This window comes from Belonocnema kinseyi, chromosome 10 (genome assembly GCF_010883055.1).
Source record: "Belonocnema kinseyi isolate 2016_QV_RU_SX_M_011 chromosome 10, B_treatae_v1, whole genome shotgun sequence".
Lineage (NCBI taxonomy): Eukaryota > Metazoa > Arthropoda > Insecta > Hymenoptera > Cynipidae > Belonocnema > Belonocnema kinseyi.
Window position 1 is genome coordinate 66,214,035 of NC_046666.1, and position 23,840 is coordinate 66,237,874.

At 28.6% G+C, this 23,840-nt stretch overlaps 2 protein-coding genes across 5 annotated transcripts in view; one reads left to right on the top strand and one right to left on the bottom strand.

The window, feature by feature from the left end:
• LOC117181179 (WD repeat and FYVE domain-containing protein 3) overlaps window positions 1-10,573 on the top strand; it is a 51,573-nt gene extending 41,000 nt beyond the window's left edge. Inside the window, exons 25-28 of the mRNA XM_033373747.1 lie at window positions 7-253; window positions 2,175-2,429; window positions 4,312-4,509; window positions 7,867-10,573. Of these exons, the coding sequence (XP_033229638.1) occupies window positions 7-253; window positions 2,175-2,429; window positions 4,312-4,509; window positions 7,867-7,981 (815 nt within the window). The 3' untranslated portion in view covers window positions 7,982-10,573. The remainder of the gene's footprint in view (window positions 1-6; window positions 254-2,174; window positions 2,430-4,311; window positions 4,510-7,866) is intronic.
• Window positions 10,574-10,598: 25 nt separating this feature from the next.
• Window positions 10,599-21,440, bottom strand: LOC117181563 (serine/arginine repetitive matrix protein 1-like). 4 transcript variants are annotated; one of them, XM_033374385.1, is made up of 5 exons: window positions 21,275-21,440; window positions 20,802-20,887; window positions 16,433-16,556; window positions 12,851-16,331; window positions 10,599-10,823 (listed from the first exon to the last, which is right to left on the bottom strand). In XM_033374385.1, exons 2-5 carry the CDS (start codon window positions 20,816-20,818, stop codon window positions 10,678-10,680), a joined length of 3,768 nt encoding a protein of 1,255 aa, XP_033230276.1. In that variant the 5' UTR covers window positions 20,819-20,887; window positions 21,275-21,440; the 3' UTR covers window positions 10,599-10,677. The 4 variants fall into 4 exon arrangements, with proteins under 4 accessions (XP_033230276.1, XP_033230277.1, XP_033230279.1 ...); XM_033374386.1 differs by having other exon boundaries at window positions 20,802-20,917; XM_033374388.1 differs by lacking the exon at window positions 20,802-20,887 and having other exon boundaries at window positions 10,599-10,812.
• Window positions 21,441-23,840: the final 2,400 nt, after the last annotated feature.

Sequence of the window (23,840 nt, forward strand, 5' to 3'; positions counted from 1 at the left end):
ATGCAGGCACTCTTGTAAAAAGTGGTTCAGAAAGTAGTCTATCAGAAGCGGAAAATGTTAAAGAAGCTTCGAGATTACTTGAGGAAAAAGAAGAATGTTCAGAAAATGAGTCGAGCAACGGATCAGGCAACAAGCTATCACCTCAAAGTAATTCCTCGTCGGCAGTAGTACTTAGGAGAAAAAGTCGAGGCAATCCCTTGTTTAGGAAGAGCGAAGGTGGCGGACGAGCTGACAGTGAAGGAGCTCAAATTAGGTGGTTACAAATCTTTTTTTCTTGTGTGTTTTCTTCTAATTCAGGGTGTCTACCTTACCTGAAAACCTAGAATTGTCAGGAAATGTTGATATACCTGGAAAACCCTTGAAATGTCAGGGAATTTTTTCGAAAACGTGCTTAATTTTTCTTTAAATTGCAATATAAAATTGAATTACATTGATTCTTCCTTTGTAATATTGCTTTATATGGCTCTATTTTACTGCTTTCTTGAAAATACGTTTTTTTCTGTTTTGTTTGGAATTAACTTTTTTAACTCAAAATTTAATTGTTATTTTTTTAATTCAAAATTCATCGTTTTTAGGTGAAAACTCAAGTATTTGTATACGAATTCATATATTCTGTGGAAAAAATCGTATTTTTTGTTCGAAAATCAATATTTTTATTTGAAAATTAATCTCCAAGCTTGAAGATTCGCCTTTTTGTTCAAAATTCTAGTAGTCCAGTTCAATATTCTTCATTTCAGTTGAAAATTCATCTTTCCTGATTCATCTACTTGGTTGAAAGTTAAATTCTTTTATTAATAATTAATCTTTTTGATTTGAAATTCATCATTTCAGTTGAAAATTCATCATTTCAGTTAAAAGCTGATCTTTTTACATCAAAATTCAACTATTTGGTTCAAATTTAATTTGTTTAGTTGAAAATTCAACCATTTGGTTGAGAAATCATGTACTTTGTTAAAAAACAAATTTTGCGGTAAAAAAAGTATTCTTTTTGGTTGAAAATTGAACTATTTGGTTAAGAAATCATCTGCTTTGTTGAAAATACAATACTTTGCTAGAAAAGTTAGGAATTTGAAGAGGTTTAAATTTATTTTAATATTGGGAATGGTGGTCTACCATTTCGCCACATGGTGCCAAAAAATGGAACTAAAAAGAGTACGTACAATTTTAAACATGTATTTTAATTTTTGCATAAAAGTGTTTTTACAATTATTTTGTGAAGTATAGAACAGTGATTAAATACTGAAAACAAATATTTATACAAAACTAATAGTTTTAGATAGAATTTCTCTCTTATACTGTGAAAAAAACACACTTTTGTGAAATAGGTTTTAAAAAAAATACAATTATTTCATTATTTAATGTTAGTTTCAATGCATTGTATGCTTAAATAAACTTTTATTAATGTATGTAGCAACAAATTTTAATCATATTATGCCAAGAATACGAATAATAGATGACTGGATTTTAAATATGAATTCTAACAGTTCATTTTCGCTTCAAAATAAGTCCATTTAAGTTTATAATCTTTTGAAAATCACATTAAAGAGAATAATAATTGTTTTTTTAGAACAATATTTCTGTTAAAAAGTGTGGGTTTTCACTGTATAATATGTAAATTCCATCTAAAACACTTTGTTTCTGATAAAGACTAATTTTTATTATCCAACTAATACTTTAAACTTCACAAAAAAATTGTTAAAATACTTTTATGCACAAATTAAAATGCATCTTTAAAATCGTGTTTATTCTTTCTAGTTCGAATTTTTGTCACTAGGTGGCGTATCGAAGTTTATCCATTCCCAATAGTACCCACATTAATTTGAGCTAAATATGCATTGAATTTTAAGTATAAGAAGATAAAATAAAAATTTATTCAAATCCATACACTTTAGATGAAAATTCAAGGAATTATTAATTATGTTTTAATATTATTTAATTATTCACTAAATCGATAGTGCTAATGTATTTAAGAATTTCTTGTAATATAATTGGTCAAAACTTCCTAAATTAAACATATTTCTCTAGAAAGTAAAAAAAAAACATATAGTAAACTCGCGAAACTGTACCTGGAAAAAACCAGGAATTGTCAGAGAATGTTTTTCCTGGGTTTGAATAGACACCCTTTAATTGTCTACGGAAAACATAAAATAAACTGGTTCTTTTCTTACTTTTAGTGAATCTGCCAGCAGTACTATGGATAGTGAAGTTGCAATGAGGACTAGTAAAAGCGATACGAGTTTAACAGACAGTTTTGTAGTAGTGAATGAAGCTGACACTAAACCGAAGAGGATTAACCCACAAAATATTTTAAGAGATGGATTTAAGTGGCAGAGACAACTAGTATTCCGAAGTAAACTAACAATGCACACTGCCTACGATCGGAAAGACAATGCCGAGCCTGCCTCTATAACTGCACTGGCAGTGTCAAGGTGATTTTATAACAAGTCAAAATTCAATAATGTTCCAGGGTATCTACGCTACCTGGAAAACCTGGAATTGTTCAAAAAATTGTATATACCTGAAAACCCCTGAAAATACTGGGGAGTTTTTTTTAAAGTTGAGGAATTTTTTCGAGAATGTGTTTAATTTTTTTTTTAATTTCAATACAAAATCGAATAACAATGGTTTTTCATTTGTAAAAGTAGCTTTATAGGTCCTGTAATTAACTATGTATTTTGTGAGAAATTCGTTTTTTTGTTGTTTGAAATTTATTTTTTTCTACTGTAAATTTAACTATTCTCTTTTTGTTTAAAAGTGGATAGTTTGTAGTGGAAAATTCTAATGTCTCGTTGAAACTGCATGTATTTTGTTGAAGTTTGTTTGCAGTATTTTCTCTAGAAAAATCGTGTATATTTAAAAAGTCAACTCATGTTGAAGAATCGTCTTTTTGTTTGAATTAAACTGTTTTTGATAAGAAGTTAAAATCTTATTTAATTGAAATATTAAATTTTACATTTTTTTTGTTCAGAGTTCTCTTTTTTTATAAGAAATTAATTACTTTAATTACATTAATCTTTTTAACTAAAAATTTAACTGTGCCATTTTTGGTTGACAATTTATCTTTTCTAGCTGATAATAATTCATGTATTTTGTTCGAACTTCGTTTTTTAGTAAAAAGTAATTTTATTGTTGAAAATTGATTTTTTTGTTGTTAAACATTAACTATTCCAGTTAAAGATTGACCATTTTAGTTTAAAATTCATCTTTTTGGTTTGAAATTTAACTATATTTCATGTTTGGTTGGAAATTAACCTTTTTCAAGTTAAAAATCCAACTATTTGGTTAAAAATTTGCCTTTTTTAGTTGGAAATTTAACTGTTTCGTTGAGAATTCATGTAATTTGTTGATAAATTGTCTTTTGAAAATTCAAGTATTTAAGTTAAATATTCATCATTTTATTTGAAAATTTATATTTTTCGTTGAAAATTTCACTATTCCAATTGAATGTTCAACCATATTATTTGAAAATTCATCTCTGTAGTTTAATATTATTTTTTAAACAGAAAATTTGACTATTTAATTTTTAATTTACAGTTTTTTTCAGTTAGTTAAAAATTCGTCTTTTTTGGTAGAAGTTAATCTTCTTGTTTAAATATTCAACTTTTACATTTAAAGATTCATCAGTTTAGTAGAAAATTCATCACTTTGATTGAAAATTGAACTACATATGTTTTCGAAAATTCATTTTTTCCTGCTGAAAATTCATTTTTCTAACTGAAAATTTAACTTCCATTTTTTATTAAAAATTATCTTTTTTAGTTCAAAATTCAACTATTTGGTTGAAGATTGATCTTTTCTAGTCGTAATTTTCCTATTCAGTACCCAGATTAATTTTACCTGAATATGCCTATCATTTTAAGTTTAAGAATATAAGATAAAAATTGGTTTGCATTATTATTCAAATTCATGGACTTTCGAGACAAATTCAAGAAATGAATATTATTATATTCTTAGTTTTATTTAATTATTTAATTAATCTATGGTGCTAATATTTCTAAGAATATTTTGCAATACGATTTGTCATAGCTTTGTAAATTAAGCATATTATTGGAATCCTTAGAAACTGGAAAAAGATATTATTTATAATAAACTAGCGAAAAACTATATTCATATATTTCGAGTTAATTGTTTTAAAAAACGTGAAATATCTGAATGGTTCCGTACTATGAAAAATTATACCTGGAAGAAACTTGAAATATCTGGGAAAGAACCTAGAATTGTCAGGGAATTTCGTTCCAGGATTTAAGTAAACATCCCGTGTTGAATTTTATTTTGAAAAAATGATGCAATAGACATTTTTTTTAATTCTAGGGATCATAGAACCATTTACGTCGGTGACACCAGAGGACGAGTATTTTCCTGGTGTGTTTGTGAACAACCAGGCCGAACAGTTGCCGATCATTGGTTGAAGGACGAGGGAGCCGATTCGTGTGTAGGTTGCGGAGTGAGATTTACTCTCTATGAGAGGAGACATCACTGCCGGAATTGTGGACAAGTTTTCTGTAACAGGTAAGATTCAATAATCTAATTATTACAAAATTGATGTCACTTCGTCTGCGTCATATGGTGAGCCTCAACCATCTTTAACCTAAAAGTTGTTAAACCCGATGTTTCTTTACATAAAGTATCTTTCTGATAATTTATGAGCAATTCAAAGTCTAATTTAAAATTTTCGAGGGACTTAATATTACCGAAAAAAATTTTGGGTACATTTTCATTGACCGTTTGAAAATACATGTTTTATTTGAAAGACGAATACCTGTGCAGAAATAGAATCTGCGACTTTGTAAGTAGGATGATTTGAAATAGGAAATTTCGCGCCGTAAAAAAATATTTAGCTTCAAAGATAAAAGCAAAATGAAAATTTTGAAATCATGAGTTTAATTCCTTGCCAAATCTAGAAGTGTTGCTAGAAATTTTGAAAAAAATATAAAATCAAGAGTAAATCCTACTTATTAAATCTAAATCAAGAACTCGATTAAATATTATGCAACTGTTTGAGTATTCATAAAAAATATTTACTGTTGCAAGAGATATTTCTAGGAACTAAAAGTCCGACATTAGTTGTTAACCTAGATTAAATTCAAATAGATTTAAAGAGAAGAATTTACTCTTTCCGATTTTTTCAAATTTTTACGAATACTTTTATAGATTTGGCAAAACGTTTTTGCACAGAAATTCATCTTTAGAGTGAAATGTGAATGTTCTATGTTGAAAGGAAATGTATCCAAACTTAAGGTCGGCAGTGTAAATAAAAACTTAAAAAATAACATTTCAATTGTTTTACTTTTTTCTTTGTTTTTAGTTTTTTTCAATATTTCGTTTAACAGGAGAATAAACCCAAAATGTTGCGAAATACATTTTTAATGTAATAAATCCCTGTACTACAGGTTTTTTAGCGGATTTATTTTTTGTGAAAATAGAGTAGAATTTTATTTATTTCAAAAAGGGCTGCATATATCTTCTAAAATATTTAAAACGTTTAAAACGACCCAAAAGTAATAAACAGCAAAGAAACATCGCTTCAGTAACCTTAATAACAAAAAGACTATATTTGTATATACAAAAACCTCCATAAAATACAAAGTTTTCGATTATTTATTCAATTCTATTCTCATACCTTTTTACTTATTTCGTTTTAAATATTTAAAATGTTTAAAACTATCCAGCTGTAATAAACAATCAAAACAAATTGCGTGCAAAGACGCTTTAGTAACCCTAATGACAAAAAAGTATATTTTGCTATACTAAAACCTCCATAAAATGCAGAGATTTTAACTATTTATTCAATTCTACTTTTATACTTTATTACTTATTTCGTTTTAAATATTGAAAACGTTCAAAACTATCCAGCTGTAATAAACATTCGAGACAAATTGCGTGCATAGACGCTTGAGGAACATAATGAAAAAAAGTTTGCCAAACAAAAACTTCCATAAATTGCAGTTTTCAAGTTATTATTTTGAAGTTTTTAAGTTATGATATTTTTTCCTGAATTTTTAATGCGAAATTACATTTTCTAAAGAATAATTTGAAGTATGTAAAACGAAGAATTAAATTTTACTTATTTCAAAAAGGGCTCGATATTTTTTTTTAATCTAAACGATTTAAAATTATCTAAAAGTAATAAACAATAAAGAAAAATCGTATTTATAGACGCTTTAATAACCTTAATAGAAAAATACTACTACTACTACTATTATAAATTGCACGGCATTAAAAATTAATAAAACAACTGCAAAAAGAGATATAAAAATCACTAGCAATTTAAGATACTGTTTCGTATATGTACCAAAATTAAACAAATTAATCTCGAAAATAATGAAGAAATATAATTAAAATTTGAAATCTTTTCTCAAGTACTATACTTTATCGGACAATTAAGACCTCATTAAAAACTGAATTTCATTACTAAAGGAAAATTTTTTGAATAAGTTAAATTTTCTTAATTTTTGAAAAGCAGACATACTTTTTGAATTTTTTGCGTGAAAATGAGGCGTTAGTAAATGGCTGTGAAACTAGAAGTGCAGCATTTCAAGTTCTCAAAGTTCTTTGAATAAGGTTTTCCAAAGTTTTCTTTAATATATTTTTTTTCGTAGAAATGAAGTATTTGTTAGATATTTATGTAATATTAAAAAAATATATTACCTAAAATACATGCAATTACCCTATTATTTTTTTAATTACACAGTGAAGAATGATCGAGGAAAATATTCGAACCAGAGTAAAAGAAATCTAAAACGAGGTAATTTAGTTAAGGGAGAATTTAATAGAGATTTTAAAAGTTAGAAAAACAGTAATATATACAAATACCAAAAGTTTACAAGAGATTACACAAGATTACCCAGGATTTATTTAATTCTTGTATCAAACTTTGTTTAATCATCAGTTTTGAATGTGGAATAATACTCCCTAAACAAGAGTTTAAAATATTTAAAACAAATAATTACTTCAAAACCTTAAAAGTTTTTTAAAACGATAAGCATTAAAGAAAAGTCGAGTATAAAAACGCTTTAATAACCTTAATGGAAAAAATAATTTTTTTCTGTTCAAAAACCTCCATAAAACGCAATTTTCAAGTTGCCTATTTTTTTATAACACTCTTTTAATCCATTTTTAATCTAGAATAGGCTCGATAGAGGTACGTGTAATACAAAATTACAAACTTAGAGTTTGATTAGTGATATTTTAAGTATTTGAGAAGATTGTTGTTTAAAATGTTGCCAAAATTATCTTTCGATCTTCCATTTTCAATCGCCCCATTCTTTAATCAGCAAGAACTTGCCTGACGAAATATTTTTTATTTTCTTTGGTAGTGTGTCGAAGATTTCAGATTTTCCGTCTTTACGAGTAATTATGATATGTGTAAAACCCCACTAAAATCTAAATTTTAATCAATTCGTTTTAAAATTCATTAAAAGTCCACGGACTCTTATAATGTGTGGTTGCTTTCAATGCTTTGTCATTTATAAAAATATTAATGAAAATCACATAAAAAAATGAATTGAGAATGAAGGTTTAATGATATTGAAAAACTTACGTGTGGTAATTTATCGTGCAAAGTAATAAAAATTAAAATTAAAACCACATGGCACAGTTACGAATTTAAGTAATCTAAAAGTATCTCAGTTACTTTACAAATAATTGATAAAATAGAATAATTTTTAGCCACATTTTACATAAAAATAATAAGCGATATAATCATTATATTGCAATAAAAAAAGTTCATAACTAATTTGTTTTTCATTCGAAATTCGCTCTTTATTGATTCTGTAAAAAATTAGACTGTAAGAGCTTTCAGGTTGATAATGATTGAGGCTCACAGTCTTCAGTTTTAAAATGAAGCCCAAAATTGTGCAAATTTAGGTGTAGCAGATTCGAGTCCAAGATCTCTAGGCTCGGAATCCTGAAGCCGGTAAGAGTCTGTCAAGGTTGCCATTCTACCCTGCGAACACAGCTTTCTACGGACAGCAATACTTAGAAAAATAGTAGGATAGTTTGCAATACCGTTATCCAAATCAATTCGACAAATTCAGATAATTTGTATATAGCGATCAAAAAGAGCCATTTTTCGTTTAGTGATTTTTTGAATATATTAGAAGATGTGCAGACATTCCAGAGAGTATATAGTTTTTAGACAAATAGTTCACAATGGTTATAGTTTTAAAATATTATTCAGGTGAAAGATTTTTTCTGCCTGTCTATTCTTCCAATAATTCATGCGTAGCATCTGTCCTGAAACTTTTTTTAAGTTCTTGAGTTGTCTTGAAAGTTTTATTTTTATCTGTTTTTTAAACATTTTCTTCAGAATATATGAATATTGTTTCCTTTTTTTATTTACCATCTTTTTCAAAACATTTAAGCAATCTAAACTTTAGATTAAATCTTTTTGATTGTCTTGTTGATTGGAATAAAATGTACAAGAACTAATAATATTTATCGTAGAAGGGAGATTGAGATGATTAGTAAAGATTCCTCTCACGTCGGCAAAGTAGTCGTATTTGCGTTCTACGGGAAAAAGATCTTTCTATTTTATAAACACTTGTAAGACGGGTGAAGAAAGGTGCAATTGTAACCAAACTTATTGTGAGCTCCTGGGCTTATTCAAATAGCATATATAACCCTATAATAGACAATACTGTACCTTCATAGAAAAATTGGAATGATAGTTTCTACTAGCGTAATATGTAACGAGCAATTGATATTATAAAAAGCCGTTCACTTGTTTACAAGTCAATGCGAAAATATTTACATTTATCGTGTATAGCTACATAATTGATCGAAGAGAGGTGATTTTTACTTTCAAGGGTAAACAAATTACACGAGTTCAGAGATGCTTGATTTTTTAAGTATAAAAATATATATTCTGCAAAAGACTCTACCACTCGAGTGTTTTGAAAATGTCAATCATTTGTTTTCTAAACTGGAAGAAAAGGGACAGAATAATAATGTATAAAAATATCATTATTCATTACCAAAGATACAAAAATAACAAAAACATTTCGCACTTGTAGAATCATTTTTTCTTAGAGTCGTTGACGAATGTCATGTAGAATTACTTAGTCTTTAACCCAAAAGACAAGGAGTCGATTCAAAATAAAAGGTCACTTTTCAGATTTTATAATCAACTTTTTTTAATCCTCTATTAGTTTTTGTTGTATAAAACATAAAGGAGATCTGATTAATTGCTGCTAAGATAGTGTTTTTTTTTATAGTTGAGTTTATATGTATGTAAGATTGTATTATTGTTGTCTTATTGTAATTATATGCGATTTCGTTGTTTTGTGATTGCCCAACTCACGACGGATATGAAGCACTGTGAAAATATATAAATAATAGAGAGCTAATAATTATGCTGTAGCGATGGCACAAGAATAATTTCTAGTCAAATGTTTGTTTTTAGTGCCTTTGAACTCCCGTTGGGTACCAAAGGAAATTGTTTTTTTTGTGTGAAAACCTGATTTCGATATTCCTTAACAGTATTAAATTTGATTTTTTTATATATCGTTTGTATATACTATTTATTACTAGGGGAACCTTTTTGTAATGATCAACTGTATATTTTTTTACACGAATGAAACTTTTTTGAAATCGGGAATCCACGGATAATGGTTGGTTGACCGCAGGCTTTGCTGCAAGCAATTTTTAATCACATTTCACGATTACCAATTAATGAGAATAAGACTTAAGACTTTTTTATAATAAATCGAGTTCCAATAACTCTCTTCAGATAATTCAAGTCTGAACGTCTAATTTCACACATTCAACCTACATTTTTGTACACGCAGTACATTTTCGACTCTGCAACAATGATTGGGCTTAAATTGAATTTATTGACGCTGTCGACACTTTCGGATTTGTAAAGTATCAATAAATTCGAATTTAAGTCTCAGGTTTCAAAAATCACGTTAACTCGATGAAGCGCAGCAAAGCGAACAATGAACACATTCATTTTTATTCTCTGATTTTCTGAACGTTTCCTATTGAAATCAGCATCTCAAAATTTTAATTTTATTAGGAGCGAGAGAATAGTTATTAGGGTATAAAGCCCAAATCAAAGCTTTTATTTCTTGAAACGTTGAAAATGAATTTTTATTTTTAAGAAATATTTTTTATGATTTTGTGATTTCCTTGTACTTTCAAATATTAAGATAATGAGAATTAACGTTTTTGGAAATAAATGTTTTGATTTTCGCTAGGTACCCCGGTAGAAATTTGTATTTGGAAGAGCACGCGATAGCGTCTATCACGTGGATGATAGATTTATTGATTGAACTGTAATATGGGACGATTATTTTGTATATAAATTAATCATGGATCGCCTAGCGATCTACGATAACGATAAAGCGACTGGATTCAGTGTATCACAGTGCCCATGTGAATATACGTGTTCGCGTGAGTGTAAAAACTATACCATGCGCGCATTATGTGTAATGTATGAATTATGAATACTTATACATAACAATGAAAGCATTATTTACATTGTATGTAATTAGATTTATTGTAGTGAGTAATCGAAAGATACTGTATAGTAGATGTTGTTCGCAATATATAATCGTATGTGAGTGGGTTAAAAAAATCGTTTTCATTGACCAACCTTTTTTTCAATCAATGTATTCATAAAATATTTTTTTTCATAAAATGGGTCCTGCCCAGGCCAATTAACAGAAGAACATTTTAAAATCCCGTAAAAATAGATGCAATAAATAGTAAAACAATTGATAACTTATATGCACGCATGCATTTTCCAGGCCATACATTTTTAAGGAACGTCCTCCCAGTCTTGATCCAATTCTTCCTTCTCATCGGATTCTGAAACAAAACTTGGCAATAGTATATTAGATATCTAGGAGCGATAGGCAGCGATTTCTGACGAGTCTGAGGTATCACACGAGTTCAGCATCGCCGCCGTTCGCTTTTTTATAAAGAGCGAATCGAAAGTTCGACTTTCATTGCCTCTTGAGTGATTCGCAGTCGCTTGTTTCAACTTTCTAGTCTAGGGTTGAAAACACAACTTTCGAATCCCTCAAAGGGCAAAGAAAGGTCGAACTTTCGATGCGCGTGTTATGAAAGTAAATGTAATAAATCTACTCTCTGCTAAAAAAAATTGAAGAAGAAATTTAATTTTTCAATTTCCTATTCTAATAGGGTGTCTACTTAAATTCTGGAAAACATTTCCTGACAATTCAAATTTTTTCCCGATATCTCAACTTCGCATTTCTTAATCCAACCGATATGTTATATATATATATATATATTAGTACCATCGATTCAGTAAATAATTAAATGATACTAAAAACATTAATAAGTTCTTCAATTTTTGTTAAATTCCAGGAATTTGAATAATAATTGTAACAATTTTTATTTTATCTTATAATACTTGAAATTCAGGACATATTTAGGTAAAATTAATGTGACTACATTTTCTACCATAAAGTTAAATTTTCAACTGGAAAAGATAGTTTTTATTAAAAAACGGAGTAATTACATTTTCAGTTAAAAAAATTAATTTTCCAGAAAGAAAACAACAATATTGTTCACCAAAATGATTAATTTTTAACTAGAGTTTAACTTTCAACCAAGTAGTTTTATATTAAAAAAAAATTAGATTTCAACTAAAAAGATGAATATTTGACTAGAATACTTGAATTTTGAACCAAATAAGATTATTTTTCAATGAAATAAATACATTTTTAAAGAATAAGTTGATTTTTCAATTAACAAGACAAATTTTCAATCAAAAACTTGATTCTTACACTATAACAGATCAATTTTCAATAAAAAATTGAACAGTTAAATTTTCAGTTGCAAAAAAAATTTTCATCTAAGATGATGCATCTTCAAATGGAATAAATAGTAGAATTTTAAACAACACAGATGAATTTTCAACTAAACCGATGAATCTTTCTGGAATATTTGAATTTTCAATAATATAAAAAAATAAGTTTCTACCAAGAAAATTTTTTTCTATCAAAAATACGAGTAGATAAATGTTCAACCAAAGAACATAAATTGTCAACCAAAAATTGAATAGCTAAATTTTCAGTTAAAAAATATATGTTCAACCAAAGAGATGAATTTTCAACTCAAATGATGAATCTGCCACTGGCATAGCTAAATTTGAAACAACATTTTATATATAAAAATTTTGTAAATAAAGATTGAATTAAAATTTTTAGTTAAAAAAATTAAAGCTAAAGTTTCAACTGCAATATCTAAATTTTTATTAAAAAATAATAATTTTAGGCAAAGAAAAAATGAATACTTTTTGATGAATTTTAAATAAAAATGATGAATTTTCAACAACAAAATCAATTTTGAAACAAGGCGTTAACTTTCAACTAAGTAATTAAATTTTCATTCAAAAAAATATGAATTCTGAGCGAAAAATGTAGCAGTTGATATTTCAACCTAAAAAAATTATATTTTTTAATAACAAGAAACTGTTGGATTTTCAAGCCCAAAAATTAATTTTCAACCAAGAAGATTAATTTTCTACCAAAAATAAAGAATTTTCAATAAATTACATGAATTTTCAACTAAAAACTATCAATTATCAACCAAAAATAAAATAGTTAATTTTGTAATTAAAAAAAAATTAATTTCAAACAAAAAAAAACAAATTTTCAACAAAATAGTGAAATACATAAATATGAAGCTGCTTTTGCAAATGAAGAATCATTGTTATTCAATTTTACATTGCAATTAAAAAAAGTTAAGCACTCCCTCGAGAAAATTCCCTGGCAATTCTAGGTTTTTCAGGGTTTCCATTTAGGGTAGACACGCTGTCTAACGAAAAATACATTTTTAATTGTTTGAATAATTAAGTAATATATAATAATATATTTACCTGATTCTGAATCATGCCGCACAGTGGCTTGTCGGGACAAATTATATCTGGCTAAGTTAACTCCATCAGGTATCCGAAGTGTTGACCTTTCTCGATATTGTAGACTGTCAGACTCTTGATCGATAGAAGCCGCTTTTTCAGTAGAGTTAAAGATTTCTCCGTCAACATTTTTGGAAAATTTCGTGGGCGAGAAGATTTCTTCATCGCTACTAGTCACTAAATCAACCGTGCGCAGTGATATAAATTTTAAAAGCTCTGCTTTCTTGGCGCTTCTTGTTCTTGGGCCCTCCTCAGATTTCCTCTTTAATACCCGTTTTGATGTTTTAGGAATTTCGTTGTAAGACGCTGAATAGTCGCCAATCAATTTCGGATGATTTCTCGATTGTGATGTTGATGGAATTGCATCAATTTCTTCTAAACTTGGCTTCTTTGCCGTAGATTCACCAGGTTCAATTTCATCTAAACTGTTATCGCTTTCTTCTTTGTTTGACAACTCTGAGATTGCATCAGTTTCTTCCAACATTGGTTTCTTCATAATCATTGATTGACCATGTTCAGTTTCAGCTTCACTGTTGTAGCTTTCTTTACTGCTTGACAACTCTTCCTCGATATCTGACTCTTCGTTTGATGGGGGAGAATATTGTATTACTGGCACTTGTAAATAATCCATTTGGTTTGATTGTGATGGAATACCGGGGGGAGTGTAGTGGCTCTTTTCCCCAGATGTTCTCGAAGAATTCCATTCTTCATCTTCGTCCTCTAAACTCTCTGAAGCATCTGATCTGTGTGGAGAAGCATTTGATTTTTCTGAGTCTTTCGGATTAGAACTTTCAGAAATATTCTGTTTCGAACTGATTTTGGATACAGGTTTCTCCTTCTGATTTGTTGGATTCACTTTTCTGAGTGTAGAGCCATTTGTTTTTTTTAAACCTATTGGATTATGAGTTTTAGTATAGTGCCATTCTTCCCCAGATGTACTCGAAGGCCTCCATTCTTCGTCTTCGTCCTCTAAACTCTCTGAATCATCTGATCTGCGTCGAGAAGAATTTGATTTTGCCGAGTCTTTCCGAACAGGACTTCCAGACATATTCTCTTTCAAACTGGTTTTGGAAACAGGATTCTCTTTCTTATTTGGTGTATTCACTTTTCTGAGTGGAGAGCCCTTTGGTTTTTTCAATCCTTTCGGTTTAGGACTTTTAGACAGATTTCTCTTCGATCTGGCTGTAGACACAGGTTTATCCTTATTTGGTGAATTCACTTTTCTAAGTGGAGATCCATTTGATTTTTTCGAAGCTTTCGGATTAGGACTTTTGGACGGATTCCTCTTCGATCTCGATCTAGAAGCCGGTTTCAGATTCGGACTTTTAGATTTTCTAGTCCTCGATCTGGATCTAGACACAGATTTATCCTTAATTGGTGAAATCACGCTTCTAAGTGGAGAGTCATTTGATTTTTTCGAAGATTTCGGATTAGGAGTTTTAGAGGGATTCCTCTTCGATCTCGATCTAGAAGCCGGTTTCGGATTCGGACTTTTAGATTGTCTATTCCTCGATCTGGCTCTAGAAACAGGTTTATCCTTAATTGGTGAAATCACTTTTCTGACTGGAGAGCCATTTGATTTTTTCGAAGCTTTCGGATTAGGACTTTTAGACGGATTCCTCTTCGATCTCGATCTAGAAGCCGGTTTCGGATTCGGACTTTTAGATTGTCTCGTCCTCGATCTGGCTCTAGTCAAAGGTTTATCCTTAATTGGTGAAGTCATTTTTCTGATTGGAGAACCAGTTGGTTTTTTCGAGCCTTTTGTATTAGGACTTTTAAACAGATTCCTGTTCCCACTGGCTTTAGAAGCCGGCTTCTCCTTCTTAGTTGGCGTATTCACTTTTCTGATTGGAGAAACATTTGGGTTTTTCAATCCTTTTGGATTAGGACTTTTAGACAGATTTCTCTTCGAACTGGCTTTAGAAATAGGTTTCTCCTTCTTAGTTGGTGTATTCACTTTTCTGAGTGGAGAGCCATTTGATTTTTTCGAAGCTTTCGGATTAGGACTTTTAGACGGATTCCTCTTCGATCTCGATCTAGAAGCCGGTTTCGGATTCGGACTTTTAGATTGTCTCGTCCTCGATCTGGCTCTAGTCAAAGGTTTATCCTTAATTGGTGAAATCACTTTTCTGAATGGTGAACCAGTTGGGTTTTTCGAGCCTTTTGGATTAGGACTTTTAGACGGATTCCTCTTCAAACTGGCTTTAGTAACAGGTTTCGGATTCATACTTTTAGATTGTCTAGTCCTCGATCTGGCTCTAGAAACAGGTTTATCCTTAATTGGTGAATTCACTTTTCTGAGTGGAGAGCCATTTGATTTTTTCGAAGCTTTCGGATTAGGACTTTTAGATGGATTTCTCTTCGATCTCGATCTCGAAGCCGGTTTAAGATTCGGACTTTTAGTTTGTCTCGTCCTCGATCTTCCTCTGGAAACAGGTTTTTTCGAAATTTTCAGGTTGGGACTTTTAGACAGATTGCTCTTCGCACTGACTTTAGAAGCCGGCTTCTCCTTCTTAGTTGGTGTATTTACTTTTCTCATTGGAGAACCATTTGATTTTTTCAATCCTTTCGGATTCGGACTTTTAGACAGATTCCTCTTCGATCTGGATCTAGAAACAGGTTTCGGATTTGGACTTTTAGACTGTTTCCTCCTCGATCTGGTTCTAGAAACAGGTTTTTTCGAAGCTTTTGTTTTAGGAATTTCAGAAAGATTCATGTTCGAACTCGCTTTTGAAACTTTCTTGTTTTTAATTTCTAAATTACCATTGTCGAGGGAGAAATTTAGAGTAATGCCCATTTTGTTAGTCCTTGATCTGGTTCTAATTGGCATACCCTCTGACGGAGATGCTTTTCTTGTTTTAAATGATACATTCTTTGTTTGGTTTACAGAAGCTTTACTGAGATCACTTGCAGAAGCTTCATTGAGATCACTTGTAGAAGCAGATTTCCTTAAAGTTTTCCCGATTTTTCTGGCATTCATCTTCATTGGTATATTTTTGAGTGGTAATTTTGTATTCTTATCATCCAGAATAAAAAATTTCCCCTTTCTCAACTTTTTGTGCGACCTTGTATTGTATGCAACCTGATAGATGTCGTTAACTGAACGTGATCTTCGCAATCCTCTGGAATTCTTTACCATTTCTTTAGCTAAACTGTGCTCAGCGGATGTCCTTCTTTTCGATTCTTCTTGTAACCTTCCAGTATTCTTTCGAGATCTTGTTCCCAGCGTTGTATTGTCATGTTCTGATTCGACAGGCAAAAGTGAATCATCCGCGTCAGGATTTCTAAACTTTTGCAATTTGTCCTTAGCTGTAAGCTTCTTTGTCAAATTTCGGGCAGACCGGCTGGTATTAAATGTTTGTTCTGCATAATTTTCAGTGATTCTTATGAATTGTGAAGATTTATTTTTATCCTTAGCTGATTTTGGCTTCTTCTTCACTGTCTAAAAAATGCGAATAATATTCTATTAGTATGTCATTATTATATTATTAAAATACGATCAGCCATTGTTTAAACTGGGAAGTATAGAAAAATAAAACATACTCGATTTTCACACAAATTACACTTGCAAAGTTCTTCCGTGCATCTTGCGCCCTTCTTAACGCAACCACAAATCTTGTTCGAACAATTTCCTTTGCAAACGCAGCCTTTTTGCTCCTCTTGAACACTGGAAACAAATTTAAATGCTATCGATTTCTATGAAAATAATTAATATAGAACGTTTTGATTCAGTTGCATCCTTGTATACAAAAAAGAAATTTATACATAAATTTTCGTTGGTAGTTAATATATAGGCATAGGTATATTTTTATATAATTTATGTCATGAAATATGAGTCAATAAACAAGAGCCATGGTGCAGACTATGCAGACCAATAAAAAATTGATATCTGATCATTTCAATTTTGAAACATTTATTCATTCAGGAATGCTACAAAATCTAAATTTTGAACTTCCCTGACTTTTCCCTGACCTATTTTTTACCTTTTCTGACATTATACATTTTTTCAGGTATAAAACAGCCTTACATCTACGATTGTAATAATATTAATAAAGAACCAATGTTTGCTTCTAAATTTATTTTAAAGACTTTTAGTGACAAAACAACTATAAGCAATTTTATAAGTGATCATCCACAAATGAGGTAAAGCATTATAAGGGGGGAGGGGTGTCTAACTGTTTCTTATTAAAACTTAGAGATATTGTATTTTCAACAAATTAGATCAATTTTTACCAAATAGTTGATTTTTCAACCAAAAAGATGAATTTTCAACCAAGAAGATTAATTTATTACATAAGAAAGACGAATTTTTAACAAACTACATTAAGTTTAAACTTAATAGTTGAATTTTAAACTCAATCATAAATTTTGAAAAAAATGGAATAATTAAATTTACAGTTAAAGCAAATAATTTTCAAACAAAAGAAATTAATTCTTAACGAAAAGTGTAATAGTTGATATTTCCACACAAACATTATTAACATTTTTAATCAAAGCAGTTAATTTTTCAACCAACTAGTTCAATTCTCAACAAAAACCTCAAAATGAATTTTTAACTAAAATGATAAAGCTTTAACCAAAAAAATAATATTTAAATTTTCAACCCAAAGGATGAAGTTTCATTTAACGAAATTACTTTTCTACCAAAAAGGTGAATTTTCAACAAACTAGCCGAATTTAAAAGTAAAAAAAATTCAAGAAAAAATAGAATAGTTACATTTTTAGTTGATAAAATGAATTTTTAACAAACAAAAAAATAATTTTAAAAAACATAAATTTTCATTTAAAGAAGATAAATTTTCAAACAAAAATAGAATATTTAAATTTTCAATTAAAAGAATGGACTTCTACCAAAAAATTTCTATCAATAAAGACGAGATTTCAACGGAATATATGAATTTTTAACTAAAAAAGCACATTTCAAATTGAATTTATAATAGTTAAATTTTCAGTTGAAACATTTATTTTCAAACAAATCAACTTTATTTTTAACAAAATTAAATTTCTATCAAGAGACGAATTTTCAAGCAAATAGTGAATTATTAACCAAAAAACGAATTTTCAACCAAACAATATTTGAGTCCTTAACCAAAACAGATTAATTATTAAATAAACAGTTGAATTTTTGGCCAAAAAATATGATATTTCTTTGTAAACAAAATAAGACGAATAGTCAACAATAAGGTTGAATTTCAAACCAAAAAAGGTTTTCAGTCAATAAGGAAAAAGAAGTTCGATATCATTCAAAATGTTGAATTTTCCAGCCAAAAATACGCATTCTCTACAAAAAAGTTAAGTTTCCAAACCGAAAATATGAATATATCTTAACAAAAAAAGGAAGGAAATTTAAAACAGAATTAATGAATTTCAAAGAAAAAAAAACGAATTCTCTACCAAAATAATCTAATTTTCAATCGAAAAAAATAGTTCCAAATAAATTTATTTATATGTATTTATTATTATTATTTATTAAAATATATGATTTCAACCAAAAAATTAATTTTTAACTAAAATGATGAATTTTTAACCAAAAACTGTATTTTTAACTAAATAGTGAAATTCTTAACCAATGAGATAAATTTTCGATAAAATACATGAGTTTTCAATTGCAAAAGATACATTTTCAACCAAAAATATAATATGTAGTTAAATTTTCAACCAGAGGATTAAGCTTCATCTAAGGAGATTACTTTTCTACAAAAAAAAAATAGATTTTCAACCAAATATATGAATTTTCAATGAAAAAAGTTCATTTTTTAAATTAAAATGTAGAACAGTTTAATTTTCTGTTAAAACATTAATTTTTAAGCAAATAAAGTGTATTTTTAACCAAAAAGGTTAATTTTCAACTAAATAGATGATTTTTCAAACAAGAAGATTAAAGAATCCCACACAAAATGTATGGAAATAGTAGATTTTAACCAAAAAATGTGGATCTTCAACAAAATAAGAGTCGAGTTCTTAGTCAAAACATATTACTTTTTAATCAAACTGTTACATTTTGAGCCAAAAAAGATTACAATTATTTTAAAAAGAAATATAAGACAATTTTTTTGGAAATAGTTGAATTTTCAAGCAGAAAAATTTTTTTACTCAAGAAATAAAAAAAACTCGTTTAAAATATAGAATTTTAAATATTCAACCAATTAGAATTAAATATTTAAACAAAGAGATTGATTTTTGATGTTGAATCAAATCGTAGAATTCTTAACCAATGAGATAAATTTTCAAGCAAATAATGAAATTTTTAACAAAAAATGTCGAATTTTTAATAAAATAATGTACCTGAAATTCCCAACATTCAAATGAAGGAAATATTTTTGCCCATTTCTATTTTACCATAAATATTATTCTAACTGCAATTTAAAACATGCATTATAATTCTGCTTTAATAATAAATTATATCTAATATAAATAAACATACATCTGAGAACTTTTACTGGTTTACAAAGTTATCGGTAAAAAAATTTCGTTCATTTGAACGTTCAGAACTTCAAACATATAACAAAATACGACTTGAGTTCCTAAAACCAAAACAGATTAATTTCCAATCAAACTATAAATTTTTAGCCAAAAAAAAGGTTTTATGTCTTTTTAAACCAAATAAGATGAGTTTTCAATAAAAGAGTTGAATTTTTAAACATGAAAGATTTTTCAGTCAATAAAGAAAAAAATCACATCCAAAATGTTAAATTTTCAAGCCGAAAGATGAATTTCCTACAAAAATGTTGAATTTTTAACAAAAAACGTTAATTTTGAATATAACTGCTGAATTTCAGTTTAAACAATATTAATTATATACCAAAATAACTAAATTTTCGAAACAAAAAGACGAGTCTAAACAAAATAAATGAATTTTTAACTAAAAAAGATAAATTTTTAAGCAAAATAAAATAATTGCATTTTCAGTTGAAAAAATTAATTTTTCATAAAGAAAAAAAGAATGAAAGACAAAACATTTATTTTCAATAAAAAAGACACGTTTTCGATAAAAAATAGATTATTTAAATTTTTCACCAATATGAGGAACTTTTATCTAAAATTTTATCTACCAAAAAATCAGAATTTTCATCAAAATATATGAATTAAAAAAAAAAAACTTTTAACTTGAGTTTATAATAGTTAAATTGTCAGATAAAACATTTATTTTCAGCAAAATGAACTTTATTTTGAACAACATTAAGTTTCTAAGTGATGAATTTTCAAAAAAATAGTGGAATTATTAACCAAAAAACGAATTTTCAACAAAACGATAGTTGAGTCCTTAACCAAAACAGATTAATATTCAATCAAACAGTTGAATTTTACGCAACAAAAATCACATTACTTTTTAAACGAAATAAGACAAAATGTCAACCAAAAATTTGAATTTAAAACCAAAAATAGTTTATTTTTTTATTTTTAACTAAAAAATAGTTTAATTTTCAACCAAGCAGATTCAATTTCTAACACCAAAAAAGACGAATTTTTAAGGAAATATTGATTCAAACAGATTCATTTTTAACCAAACAGTTGCATTTAGCCCAAAAAGACAAAAAAATTGTAACCAAATAAGATGAATTTTCCACAAAAGAGTTGCATTTCCAGCCAAGAAAGATTTCTCAGTCAATAAAGAAAAAAATCTTTTTCAAAATTTTAAATTAATAATTTAAATCAATAATAATAATAATAATGTTAATTTAACTGAAATAATAATGACTTATTAAACAAAAAAATAAAAAGATTTAACGAAACAGTGAAATTTTCAACCAAAACACATACATTTTCAACTAAAACGATGAAGTTTCATTTAATGAGTCTACTTTTCTACAAAAAAAGAAACGAATTTTTAACAAAATATTGAAATTTTTAACTATAAAAGACACATTTAATTTCAACTAGAAAGTTGAAGTTTCATCTCATAAGACCTTACCTTTCTACAGAAGCCATCTTGCACTTGTTCGATAGAAAATGTAGAGTAAAAATACGGTGATTCAAACAAGAAAGATAGTTCCCATCCTGCTCCGTGTATGAAACAACAAATTTCCGCTTTGAAAATAAATCTTTATAAATAAAATAAATATCGAAACATCGTATATTTAGAACCAATATTTTATAAATTATTTAAATTAAGCAAATGGAGATTGCGTAGAAAAAAATAAAATGTTGAGCCCAATATAGAACTTTCACATTATTTTTTCGAGTCATTTAAGAGCAAAAATAAATATAAAAAACGTCAGAAAATACAAAAGAAACCCTTTTTAATCAAATATGGATATTTAAGTAAAATCAAATCTAGAACAATTTTGTTCTGAAATCCGATTAGTTTCCCCTATAAACATCGTGGCCATTGTATTGCGGGCTAATTTGATGCTTATGAAAAGAAATTTTTTTTAATTTACTCACCTTTCGTTTGGGACCTTTTTTGGCATATTTTCGTTTCTAGAAGTCAATGTAGACACAAGTTTTATTTAAAAAAGTAACACAACGATCCGCACAGTACATATATATGTCTGAATTCTTTCTTGCTAACAATCCTTACGCACCTCACAGTTCTGACGACTTTCATTTGACATCTAGTCGTCACGATTCGTTAAATCAAATCTGATCAACACAAAGAAAGAAAAGCTCACATTCATGATAATAAGTTGCGGGAAATATCTCTAAATACCAAGATCAAATTTATTACACACATTACAATGTTAAATTAGTAAATTTAGTTAATTTTAAATACATAATAATTTTAAAAGAATGATTATATTTGTCATGCAAATTTTTTTTCACCCGGTTTTACCTGGAAAGAGGTATAGAAAATTGGAAGGCTACATAAAAAAATATTCAGTTCTTAATGCTTTTTCAGCATTTTTCAATTGTGGAGAATTTATATTTAAAATTAGTATACGTGCAGTAAATAGCAATTTTAATTTTAATCTCTCCGAACTCCCTGATATTTCTAAATTCTATGAATCATCCAAATTTTTTGAATTAGTCTAAATTCATTGCAATATTTAGAAATCTTTTGTATTCCCTCAATCCTCTGAATTCCGTAAATTAATATAATTTCCAGAATTCTATGCTTTCCAAGAACTTTAATGTAATGCAAAGAATTCAGGGATTTCTAACAATTCCGAATTTTTAAAGACTTTGAAGATTCAGAGGAATACAGAATATACAAGAAAATCAGGGATTAAGAAGAGCTCTTTGAGGAATTCAGGATATATAAATAATTTCGGGAATGGCCTGGATTCCTGAAATATTCGAAATTCACGAAATACAGATTATTTCAACGGATTCCAGAATTAAGAGATGAATCGCGAATGAATATTCAATAAATTTGAGAAATTCCAAATATTTAAGGATGTATACTACGTACAATCAATTTCAAAAGATGCATATCTTCAAAATGATTGAAGAAATCGACCAAAAATATCTATTATTAATTTCTGTAAATCTTGATGTTGGCTTCCAAGCATACATACTTCACAAAAAAATAATTAAGGTTAAAATTGTTCATTTAACAGTAGTTATTTAATGGTTTAGGTTTTCCTTTTCCCTTAGGGAAAAGTTATAATTTTCATTTAATCCTAATGATCAAGGCCTCATTTTATTCTTTAAAGGATTTTTTACAATTCGATTTGGGTGGTATTAACCCTTAAAGGGCACACTTCCGTAAAATTACATAAAGAGAATACTGGGTATTAAGCACCACCTAAGGATATTCAAACGCTCGTGCTGTGCCGACGGTATTGGATAATTTTAAAAAGAAAATCAATTAATGATGTTTAATCTATCTAGTTTAAAGAGAAAAACGTTTCTTAACAGTTTTTGAATGTCAAGTAGTTTTAAAAAATCCTTTTTTGAAAAAAATTAAAAAATGACTTCCTTCACTCTGAAATTCATACCTTTTAAAGTTTTTGATACTTCCAATTAAAATTGTACATGAATACTTCCGAGATACAGGTCCGTGCACGCAGCGCCGCCACAAAGACAAATTATAAAATGGTATACGCCATAATTTTTGCTAACTTTATGCTAAAAAAATTTTGGTTTGCTTTTTAAACTTTAGAGAAAAGGTTGGCGGCCCTAGCAGGACGTCCACTCTGCGCCGCCACCTACGAAAACTCACTAAAAATGATTATAATGCGATAAACGATAAGTGGAGATTTTTTTGCTTTTTTTTGCTCTATGATGACATACATTACATTTCCAAAAACTACCCCTAAGTCATACACAACTAACTCCCCGTGTGATCGAGAACGTTTTCAAAATGGAAAAACTACCTTCTACAATGTTAACATGATTTAGGGCTTCAAATTAATTACATGACGCTTGAAAATTTCCCCCAATAACTACCCTCCCACGTGAAGGTATGCAGCGGAACATATATGTATAAAAAAAGGATGAAAAATAATAAAACTTAGAATAAACTGTTAGGTGATATTTTTCTCTCTTTTTTTTTTGCTCTCCGATAATATATAATATGTTACCAAAAAACTACCCCTAAGTCATACATACCCTCCCCTGGTCATAAAAAACGTTTTAAAAGTTGGAGAACCACCTTGAATAATGTAAAAATTATTTAGAAATCCAAATTAGTTACATGACACTTGAAAATTTCCCTCTCAATATAATTTCTCTAAAACAACCTTTTCACGTGAACGTATGGAGCGGTACAAATATGTATAAAAAAAAATGAAAAATAATCAAACTTAGAAGAAACTGTAAGGTGATATTTTTTGCTCCTTTTTGGCTCTCCGATAATATAAAATACGTTACCCAAAAACTACCCCTAAGTCATACATACCCTCCCCTCGTCATAAAAAACGTTTTTAAAGTTGGAAAACCACCTTGAACATTGTAAAAGTTATTCAGAACTCCAAATTAATTACATGATACTTGCAAATTTCCGTCTCATTATAATTTCCCCAAAACTATCCTTTCACGTGAACGTATGTAGCAGAACATTTACATG

Coding starts and splice junctions, on each gene's coding strand:
- LOC117181563 (XM_033374384.1), bottom strand. CDS start 21,300: ATGCCAAAAAAGGTCCCAAACGAAAG. Junction 16,557..21,274: donor AAAAAGGTCCCAAACGAAAG/GTGAGTAAATTA, acceptor ATTTGTTTCCAG/TGTTCAAGAGGAGCAAAAAG. Junction 16,332..16,432: donor GTAATTTGTGTGAAAATCGA/GTATGTTTTATT, acceptor CGCATTTTTTAG/ACAGTGAAGAAGAAGCCAAA.